This window comes from Micromys minutus (assembly GCF_963924665.1).
Source record: "Micromys minutus genome assembly, chromosome: 28".
In the NCBI taxonomy this organism is placed as follows: Eukaryota; Metazoa; Chordata; class Mammalia; order Rodentia; family Muridae; genus Micromys; species Micromys minutus.
Window position 1 is genome coordinate 37,116,888 of NC_137963.1, and position 11,388 is coordinate 37,128,275.

The 11,388-nt window shown below is 49.6% G+C and overlaps 1 protein-coding gene across 1 annotated transcript in view; it reads right to left on the reverse strand.

Moving 5' to 3' along the window:
* The window catches only part of CCDC180 (coiled-coil domain containing 180), a gene marked incomplete at its 3' end in the record, with an annotated part of 58,185 nt that extends 48,676 nt beyond the window's left edge, over nt 1–9,509 (reverse strand). The window contains exons 1-7 of the mRNA XM_080940344.1: nt 9,420–9,509; nt 7,032–7,222; nt 4,003–4,097; nt 2,602–2,708; nt 1,633–1,761; nt 1,441–1,551; nt 1,225–1,320 (exon numbers count right to left, since the gene is read on the reverse strand). Coding sequence (XP_080796470.1) covers nt 1,225–1,320; nt 1,441–1,551; nt 1,633–1,761; nt 2,602–2,708; nt 4,003–4,097; nt 7,032–7,222; nt 9,420–9,488 — 798 coding nt within the window. The 5' untranslated portion in view covers nt 9,489–9,509. The remainder of the gene's footprint in view (nt 1–1,224; nt 1,321–1,440; nt 1,552–1,632; nt 1,762–2,601; nt 2,709–4,002; nt 4,098–7,031; nt 7,223–9,419) is intronic.
* Nucleotides 9,510–11,388: the final 1,879 nt, after the last annotated feature.

Below are 11,388 nucleotides of genomic sequence, written 5' to 3' on the forward strand. Positions count from 1 at the left end.
CACACACGTGCCCGGTGGCAACAGTGAGGTCAGGCACAGTACGGGGTCACAATCCACACTGGAGGGTCTCCAGAGACACACAGAGCTTAAACTTCAGGAGGGCAAGTATTGCATGTTCTCCATCATATGTGGACCTGCTGATGTTTGCGTGTGGTTAATGCATACTTGTGAGTGTGGGTATAAATTATTAAAATGTAGAGGGGACTATGAGAAAAGGAGGTGTCAGGAAGGGAAGGGCTAGCAGAACATGTGACAAGGAAACAGAGAGGAGGCTGCTGGGGGGGGGAGGCTAGGGAGTGGGGGATCCACCAAACAAACCATGTTCAGAAAATGTCATAATAAAGCACATTTTGTACGCTAATCTAAAAGTTAAAATTTAGGGACTGGAGAGATGGCTCAGTGGTTAAAAGTGCTTATGGCTCCCCAAGAGAATTCAAGTTTGGTTCCCAGCACCCATATTGGGTGGCTCACAACCCTGTAACTCCAGCTTTGGGGATCCAGCGCCCCGTTTTTACAAGTATTTACATACACGTGGCACATACACATGAATTTAAAAATAACTCCTTAGGAGTAAAATCTTAACATAAGGACGATTGTGACTGAAGACCTCTGCTTTCACCCTCTAAACACATCCTGGCAGGGAGCACTGCTGCCCCCAGTTGAAGACCAAGGGTACGCTTAGCTCTGCACAAACCCCACAGTACACCTGTCGACAGCCCAAGCACCAGCCCTCTCGAACAGCAGAAGGGACGGGCTTTCTTCTGGAGACATCATGAACGACCTTGAGTGTCTTCCTTCCCCCCACACACAGACAGCAGTGTGGGGAGACTGTAGTAGGTGTGGTGCAGCCACAGACACCCCTGGCCAGTAGGGGAGTCAGGAGGAAAGAGAAAACCAGAGTAGGCTGGGACTGCTGAGGGAGCACTGGAGGGAAAGTGAAAATCCGAAGACGACAACCTCGAAGGACGGCACCCATGGTAGCTGGGCGTGGCCACTGTGTGTAAGTCAGCTCCTGGGTGTGCAGCTATGAGAAGCGGGAAACCATAACCGAGGTCCGCAGGGATTGAAATTGAAAATGCAGTGACAAAGGTTTGCTTCCCAGCCCAAAACCAAAAGCCTGCCTGAGTTGCTAAGGTATGTCTTGGATGTGATGCCCTGCCTTCCTGAGGCACCAGGCTCAGGATTAGCCTGGGTCACGTGTCCCCACCACAGAACGCCACTCACCATGGCTTCTTTATCTATCAGCCTATGGACATCGGGCTGCAGGATATAGGAGGTTTTCTCTATGATGCCAACATATCTCTTCAGCACTCCCTTTAGCTGGAGAGGAGAAAGCTGTGAATTACTCTCATCTCCTAGACCACTAGCCAGAAAAAAAAAAGGATGCCCACAAACCCTTCTAGAGAAAGCCACCGAGGACCTCATTTGCAGCCAACTTGCCTTGTCAGCTCGAGAGACCTCCAGTGCCAACAGCTCCTCATCTAGCTCCTTAATCTCCTGCTTCTGCTGCATGAATCTTTCAGCCACCTTTTCCCACAGTTCCAACAGGGTCTGCAAAGGGGAACTGAGTCAGGCCGGGAGTTCCTGGAGAGGTAGGGAGAACAGGTGTAGTCGGGGGGGGGGGGTCCCTACTTCAATAGTGTAGCTATCCAGGTCCGGTTCGATTTCGACTTTTTTGAAAAGATTGTCAACATCCTCGTCAGACTTTGATATCTTTTTCAAAAGAAGCTCCCCCTTCTCCAAGACGAGAGGTTCCATCTCCTGTGACAGGCCAGAAGGTTGAGGGTTAGAGCAGCGGCACCCCAGATAGGAGGCAGCCTTCCCTAGTGGAAGAGAAGCCCCATCCTGTCTAAGACGATCATTATGTAAACCCGGGGACCTGAGGCTTGAGGATGAGCTCACATCTGAGAGGACTAGGGCACCTGCCGCACACCAGGCAGTGCCTTTGTGATGACTGTTACTACTTAGGTCTCCCCTCTGCAGCTGAAGGGGGAGCTGCCTGCGGGTCCCAAAGAAACTCTGGCGGAATGGCTGAGGTGCCTATCTACATACCAAGTGCCTGTTTGGCTTCTTGAGACTCTGACCTATGGCTCCTCACACTTCTTACCACATCCCCTATCCTAAACTTCCCTCCCCTCCTATTCCCTCTCCTCCCCTCTCCTTTCTTCTCTCCTCCCTTCCTTTCCCCTCCCCTCCCCTCAGCTTCTCGTCCTTGTATAATAACCCTGCAGTTTGGGTCTCATTGGAACACGTGGTCCTCAGATACCTCTGCCCCTCCATCGGCAGGACTGGCAGTGAGTCAAAGGCTGGGCTTTGGAGCCAGACCCAGATGAGGTTCTGACTTAACCCCTTTCAAGCCTATCCTGGCAGACTCTGGGTCTCTCTCTGCAAGCCTTTAACTCACAGGGCTTTTCTGAGAATTATGGGGGCCTGAATTTATGCCGTTCCTCCAGCGAGCCCCTTGAGTGTGCCCCCTGTGATTCCATCTGTTTTGGTGAGGCACTGAGGACACCGGGAGAAGGGAGGCTGGGAACAGTGGAAACACACCTCCCCACCCAGGGGAAGCTACCAGAAGAGAGGAGAGAGGAGCGGGCGTCTCACCACCCCAATCTGCTCCAACTCCTCCTGAAAGCTTGCCAGTGCGCTCTCGTACTTTCTCTTCTTGCATTCTTCTTGTGCTTGGAGTTTGCTCACCCTCTTGGGAACTGCTGGGGCAAAGGACAGCTGATGAGCCTGCTGTAGGGAAGGCAGAGCGCTCCCAGAGTTCAGCAGGGCAGAGAGCATCTTCACTCAGACCCCAAAGCCAGCCCAGCAGGAGCAGAAATTTAAGGATTATGAGAGATTATGCAAATGAACCTGAGCAAGCGCTGTGGGACCAGAGCTCTGACTCACAGGCAACAGGCAAGGGACTGAGGCGGGGATAGTTTAGCTCTTGCTCACATTCTGGGTTCCACCCCCTGTCCCACAGCTGAGTAAACACAACACCTGGGGCTAAGTCCCCACTGGAGTGTTTAAGGTGCTCTTCATACAATTTCAGCCAAGTGTGGGCGGGCCATGCCTGTCATACTGGCCCTGAGAAGGCTAGTGCAAAAACAGCTGGAGACTGAAGCCAGCCTAGGCTACTTAGAGAAAATTCATTTAAAAAAATACACATACGGGTGCTTTTTTCTTTTTAATTCAAAAAAATCCCGATCTGATGAAATCATTATAAAGAGAGTACTATATGCTGAAAATATATTTAATTACACCTAATGTTGGTACCAGGAACTGGCTTTTACCTCCGAACCCAGCGATGACTTCACCCATAGGAGTCAAGGACCCACACATCTGTTGCCATGGCAATGGCCATACATTCCTAGAGTCCATTTTGTTTACCTCCCACCTGTATCTGGGAGCGGTTACATCACAGTCCAACCCACCCTGCCTGAACAAATCTTGTTCCTTTCCTTTTAGCCCGGGCTCAATGGTGCCGGAATAGCCCAGGGGCCGAATACCCCAGAGCCAGGCCCTTGCTTTCTGGTTTGATGTTAAAGAACTAAGTCACATGGAGTTGAGCACTTGTGAAGCTGGACCCTCAAACCCTGAGCCTGAGCCCCTCCCCACCCTCTGCTCTGCTTTGCCTGGTGACTGTCTGGGAGGCTGGAAGCTGGCTGCCACCCTGGGGCTCTCAGCAAGAGAAAGGCACTCTTACTGACCCTCATGCCTTCTGTTTTTCTATGCTGAGTCACTTTTTAACCGTAAGGACAGGGATGAGGGCGCCCATGTGTGGATAATGTGAAACTAGGACACTCAGCGAGGAGGAGGCGTGGCTTGAGAAGCGCAAGGTGCGAATCACACCAGGTAGCGAGCTCCTTCCATTGCCCACCATTGCTATTCTTCCTGGGTTACACTTAAAAGGTATCCTCTGGGAAAGTGAGCAGAGGACCCCAGTGAGATTGGCAAAAGCCTCTGAGGAGGGGCCATAGCACATAGACTTTCCTGCCTGAGGCAGGCCCGCCTTACGTTCACCTATGTTGTCCAAGAGGCCCTGCACCTCCTGGGAAGCAATCATGTCCTCCGTCTGACGCTCCTTCTCCTTCCTGGCTTCTTCATTTTCCCTGAGGAAGCAAGAGAAGAGTAAGGCCTGTCCCCACACCCACCCAGGACACCACAGGCATTGGCCGCTGCCTGGCCCTCTTCCTATTCCAGACAGCCTTGGTGGCAATGTCCCATGCTCCGAACCATGATGCCTCGTCTCCAAGCTTAGGCTCTGAGGGTACTTGGACAGAGAATCGGGTCCCTACCCCCATACAAGCTGTAAATTCCTCAGCTGGAACCATTTCCAAATGGAAACTAAGGATAGTGATGGGTGTGAACAGCCCAACAAAGAATACAGTTCTCAGCATGCACCCTTATTTGGTCTTTCGGCAGACTGTCTGTGGTGGTTTGAATAAGAATTCCCCCGCCCCAGGCTCATATATGTGAATGTTTGGTTCACTTTTGGGGAAGGTGTGGAATAGATATGGCACCCATAGTCTCATATGTTTGAATTATTGGTCCGTAGGGAGTGGCACTACTAGGAGGTGTGGCCTTGTTGGAATGGGTGTGGCCTTGTTGGAGTGGGCGTGGCCTTGGAGGACGTGTGTCACTATGGGGTCAGCTTTGTGGTCTTAGATGCTCAAGCCTGGCCAGTGTGTCTCTATCACTTCCTGCTGCCTGCCAATCAAGATGTAGAACTCTCAGCTCCTTCTCCTGCACCATGTCTGCCTGCAGGCTGCCATGCTTCCCACAGTGGCGATAGTGGACTGACACTCTGAAACTGTGAGTCCCCAGTTAAATACCTTCTTTTATGAGAATTGCCTTGGTCATGGTGTCTCTTCACAGAAATAAAACCCTAACTAAAACAGAAGTATTAGAAGGTGCGACCTTGTTGGAAGAGTTTATCACTGAGGGGTAAGTGCTGAGGTTTCAAAAGCCAGTGCCATTCCCAATTAGCTCTTCTCTCCTCCTACCTCTCCCCTCCCCCTCCCTCTCTCTGCCTTTTGTGTATTTTGATGGAAGCCCTCGAATTCGGCTCCATGCCTGCCTGTTGCCATGAACTCCACACATAAACTCTAACGCTCTAAAACTGTAAACAAGACATTATCCTACGAGGCAGCTGAAGGAAGCCTATTTTCCATTAAGGGGATGTAAAGGAGCCTTGTCTCAAGCAGAAATGACACTCAGAGCCACTCCATGATGCCAAGGCCCATCAGCTTTGGATCTGGTTGGAGTGGACTGAGATCTCGAAGTGCAGTATTTGCTACCTATTCTCTTATGAGACATCACACTGTCCCACGGGTGAGAAAAGACAGCAGGTCTGGACCGTATCTGATGGGGTCAGACAGCCATGCAGAATAGCAAGACTCTTTCAAACCTTGACATTTCAAATGTCCCAGACCCAAAGCAGCTCCCATAGGAGTCCACAGGACAGTGAGGTCGGCTGTCAGCTCTGGTTTCTCCTCGCCCCCAAGGATTTGAGGAGTTGGTTTGTACAGTGAAGATTTAACTCCCCGCCCCCAGTCCAACCCATACACACCGTGGGCTGGTCTCCCCAACATGATGATAAAGAGTATGCACACTTACTGTCCTTTTACTATTCTGAGTGGAATTCTCAAGCACTAGCTCAAGGGACGTGAGGAAGATGGACACTGTAGCTCTGCCGGCCATCCTAGTGTGGCCTCTGCCAACCCTGGAGGAACCTCCCAATGGCCGGAGTAGGCACAAGAGGTCTGACTCACAGAGAGGAGCAGAAATAGTCAGGGACAGAGCCAGAACCAGAGTGAACCTAAGTGCCCCGGAGACCTCAGCAAAGCTACTGGGGTGGACAAGGCACAGGGACTACTGCTCTGCACGGGCTCCTTCAGGTGGACACAGGTTGAAGGCAGGAGGAGAGCGGGCACTGAGGCAGGGTCCCTTTTCAATAGGGCAAGAGGCCCTGGGGTTGATGGCTGAGGACATACAGGGGAAGTTAGGAAAATGAGAGGGAAACGGGGACATTACCAAAGTCACCAAGCGAAGTCAGAGAATCATAAAGCTTTGAAAATCTGCATACCACCAAATGGAGAAACCTAATAGTTTCGAAATGGATGTGTTTTTGATGCAGGCAACCTACCAAGGTTAAATCAGGATGAAATAAATGATTTAGATAGACCCATAGCCCCTAGTGAAACGGAAGCAGTCGTTTAAAATCTCCCAGGGCCCCAACGGCAAGATGCAGTCAGTACGGAATTCTCCCCGTAGTTGGACTTCTTGGCGGTCTCTCCCCCTTTCTGCACAGACTTGTGAAGGGGGCTTCAGATATTCAAACCAATCCAATGTTCAAAGCTATGACTAACTTGCAAAGCCTCTCCCAGCCTCCGCTCCAGCCCTTCCTCCCTCTAGGTTCTCAACCTGTGGGTCACAACCCCCTTGTGGGTCAAATGACCCTCTCATGGGGTCACCTGAGACCATCAGAAAACACAGATATTTACGTTGTGACTCATAACAGTAGTGAAATTACAGTTGTGAAGTACCGACGAGAATCATTTTATGGTTGGGGGCCAACGCAACACAAGGAACTGTATTAGTGGGTCACAGCATTAGGAAGGGCGAGAACCACTGAACTAGAAGCACTGCCCTCAGCCTTCCCCAGTTAGTCAAAAGCCAAGTAAAGGCTGTATCCCCTTATCCTCCCTTAGTGTCCCGTCTCATTCGTGGCTCCTCCCTAGGGAGCTTTCCCAACCCTGTCCTCGGTGTGGTCTTCCCATCCCACCGTTGAGGGGATACGGCTATTCACTATTGTCGAGAAGTCAAGCTCTGAGACAGTGGGGCTCCTCTACCCAGACAATGGCCTTAGACACCCCATCAAAACTACTGAGGGAGGAGAGAAACATCTTTTCAAGCAGATGTGACTAGCCCCCGCCCCCCCTTTTTTTGAAGAAGGTTCTTGAGATTCTGTTCCTATTGGGCACACATCTTCCTGAGCCTTTTAAGACCGAGGGCCTGCAGTGTGGCTTGGTAGCAAGACTTACCTATAGAGAACTGGGTTTTCTGTGACCCAGTCATTGGGGAGGCTATGCACCCACTTCCTCTGCCGAGGGGTCATAGTTTCCCCCTCAGGCAACGGCACCTTCTTCATCATGGGCGTCTTGACATTCTTTGGAGTCTCAGAATGCTCTGCAGCCCGCTTCCTAGTGGCTGCCAGAGACTGAACCAGCTGTGCCTGAGGGCAGGAAAGTGGGTATACATATTGTGAACGTTTCAGGTGCCCAAGCTCTTCATGACGACTGTGCCCATCTTAGGAGGTCTGAAGGCACCTGGTGTTCAGAAGGCACCTGTACTCCGACTCCATGCCCACCCACTGCTGAAGACCTCTTCACTAAACATATCAGTTAAAACACAAAGTGCAGGGCTAAAGTGATGATTCCAGGATGAGGAGCACCTCCTGTTCTCACGGAGGACCAGAGCTCCGTTTCCCGCACCCTCCAGGAGGCTCACCATTCCTTGCGTGCCTTTCAAAGCACCAGCCAGGTACACACATGTTCATCCAAACACTCATACTCACAAAATAAATACAAATCTTTTTAAATCATAAATTAAAGATTATAGGTACTTTAACAAACCCACCTTTTTGCAAAAAAAAAAAAAAATTACAACCCAAATTACAGTGTGGTTTTAAATTTTAAAATACATGGAAAAACAATGAAAGGTTGAGAATAATATCTTGCTTATATATAAGGAGGTGAATCATGTGAGTAGTTTGATTTTCCTGGTTTCTCTGTACTTTTATTATTTCTAAAAGTTATACAGGAAAGATGATTAATGACTCAAATGAGGAATAAAATGTCACTGCAATAAACAGTACACCAGATGTGAAGCTTGCAGGTCTCTTTGGTCTGCAAGGCACCTTCTAGAAGGGATCACGATCTTTACAGCAGCCATGGCCAATGAAGCCTTTAACACTGCAGGAAGGCCTTCTATGGAGGCGGGTACTGGGCACCAGTGAGATGTGGGAAAACTCCTGGCTATGGGCATGAGTTTTGAGAGACTGCCAAGGAGAAAAGGGAGTGTCAAAACCCTAATACAAAAAAAAAAAGACACACCACCACCATCACCACCACCACCATTGCCACCACCATCATCATTTCCACCACCATCATCATCACCACCATCACCACCACCAACAACAACACCACCACCACCACCACCACCATTCTACTGCCACCACCACCACCACCACCACCATCATCACCACCTCCACCACCAACACCACCACCACCAACAACAACACCACCACCATCACCACCACCACCACCATCACCACCACCACTACCACCACCACCACCATCATCACCACCACCACCATCACCACCACCATCGCTACCACCATCATCATCACCACCATCACCACCACCACCACCATCCTACTGCCACCACCACCACCACCACCACCATCATCACCACCACCATCACTACCACCACCACCACCACCACCATCATCACCACCTCCACCACCATCACCACCACCAACACCACCACCAACAACACCACCACCACCACCATCACTACCACCATCACCACCACCACTACCATCACCACCACCACCGCCATCACCAACACTACCACCATCACCACTACCATCGCCACCACCACCATCATCACCATCACCACCACCATCATTTTTCTTTGAGGCAGGGTCTCTCTGGCTTGTAATGTAGACCAGGCTGGCCGCAAACACACAGAGATATACCTGCCTCTGCCTCCCAAGTGCTGGGACTAAAGGTGTGAGCCACCATGCCTGGCCAAGACTCACTTTTTAAACAGAAAAATAAGAATTGCTTTTATGCTCTACAAAACGACTCGGGCTGGGCAGGAGAGATGGCTCAGCAGTTAAGAACACTGAGTTCAATTCCCACCAGCCACATGGTGGCTCACAACCATCTGTCATGGGATCCGATGCCCTCTTCTGGTGAGTCTGAAGACAACTACAGTGTGCTCACATACATTAAAATAAATAAGTCTTACAAAAAAATTCAGGCACAGAATGGTTAATTCAGACTAATTCTGAATTATTTTGATTAATTTTTTTTTGCCAAGACTACGTTTGTAATTTTGAGACCAAACATCCCAATTTTCTTCTATGTGTACACTGCAATATATACAATAGCAATTATTTTTAAAAATCAAAGTGACGTCAAAAAGAGCTTTAAAAAAATGAATCTTAATGGGGGAAATCTGGGAGAAGATGGGGTGAGAACTGAGATCAGAATAATACTGTATGGAAAAATCTATTCTCAATAAAAAACAAAATAAATAAAATAGATCTTACATGAAACTCTCAGAACAAAGAGAATTAGGAGGGACCAGGAAAGTTTGGAGGGAGCCCAGGGAAAGGGAACAGAGGTCAGCAGGGTGCCTACCTGGGCTTGGAAGATCTGCTGATAGACTTTGCCATTCTGTACTTGGGACACCTTCCCTACTGGCGACATCTTCGCTGCTGACCCAATTCCCCTTCGTTTCTGGAAACACGCTTGGGTCTTACTTTCCACTTAGAGGCTAGTACCCTCTTGTTAAGACCTCCAATCCAAAGACAGCACTAGATCCCACAGGACACCTTGTTTAAGGGGAAACTTGGATTAAAAAAATAAAAAAGTTGTGGGGTGGGCGAGAAAGAGACGGAGTTCTTCTGGTGACAGCCAATCCGCCTAAGACGTCAGGTGGGACTGGAACCCCAGCCACATCCTCCCGGAGAAATAGGGGAGTAGTGCAAAGCGAAGGAGCAGTTGTATTCTAGCCTCGCCAATTAGATGCCTACTGTTTGCGACAAGCCCATCGTCCTATCTGCTCAATCCTCCCGGTGTCCCCCAAGCCCAGCGATTTAGAGGACCTGACGCTCAGATTCACCTAGAAGCCAGCAGCAACTGCATCAAGACGCTGTGGTCTCCTAGGCAACGCGAGGGGCAGGGCAACAAGAGGGCGGAGCTACACGGGGGCGGGGCAACACGAGGGGCGGGGCTTCTACCCACACTTTCTTCTCAGGGGCTGGAGTCACTCAACAACAGCAGTGGCCCACGTGGAGTAGTGGAACCCACTACTTCTTTTTAATGTTGGGTCCTTGGGGTGCCCTTAACAGGTTCCCCAAAGCTAGTAAGAGATCGGAGAGCCTGTAAGAATCCCGTCTCCCTTGTTTGCTCTGTTTAGAATCAGGCAGTCAGGCAGCGCCAGGCGGCCCTTGTCTTTAAGAATCTGAAAGAGATCAGCTCTTTCCCAGTTCAAAATAAGTTGGAAGATCAGAATTCAGTGCTTAAGACTCGCCCGGCCAGAATGAGAACCGCATTCAGTAGACCACTAAAAGCAGTGGTTTTCAAACCGTGGGTCGGAACCGTTTGACAGCCTCGATATTCAAAAATGTTTTCATTCTGATTCACAACAGTAGCAAAATTATAGTTATAAAGTAATAACAAAAATAATCTGATGGTTGGGAGTCACCACAACGTGAGGAACTGTATTAAAGGCTCACAGCATTAGGAAGGTTCTCTGCTCCTTTCCAGAGAAGCCTCAGGGGTCAGGGAACAGACGTGCTGGCAAGCCCTTTGCACAGTGACATCGGAGGGTGAGTGGTCTTCCGTAGCTGGCTGCGGCATCTGAAATTCAGGAGTGATAACTGAAACCATTAGTCTCAATCTTTCACAGAGGCGAATGCCAAACGGTGAATACTAAACCCTTTTAATCTCATTCTTTGGTCCAGGGTGAAGTAAAGACTGGATTCATTTTGGCTGAAAAGAAGAGAAAGCGTGTAGGTGACCTAGCAAGGGGATGAAACACATGTTTGTTGGTTGATTTTTTGGTTTGTTTTGTTTCGGAGAGGAAGTAGGGGTTTTCAGTCTCTGCCCTTTCTCATCCCAGGAAAGGCTGCTGGCTTGAGCTTGGAACATCAGAAACTTGTCCCTCGCCTTGGACGTTTCTGCTCCAGCAGTGACGGTTTCACAGTCCCCAAGTCTGAGGCTGTGGGGTCCCGTGACACTCAGAGCTGCTACCATTCTCCCATCATTCTCCGCGGTTTGGGACTGTACCCAAACCCCTGCTCCGCCATTCTTCCCTATGGTGAACCTGCACAGCCATTTCTACTTGGTCTGTAATTGATTTTAGAACTGCTGTGTCAGAGAGTATGAGTGTGTACATCTTAGGAGACACTACCAAAGGTTCTGAAAGTGGTAACAGCTCACACACACACCACAGTGTACCCTAGTGTTCTGTATCCTCACCAATGCTTAGTAATGTCACCAGACTTTATCCCAGACATTATGCGGTGGTATAGTATCATGGTTTTAATTTTCATTTTCCTCATGAATAACATGGACATAGACAGACACACAGGCCTGTGCATAT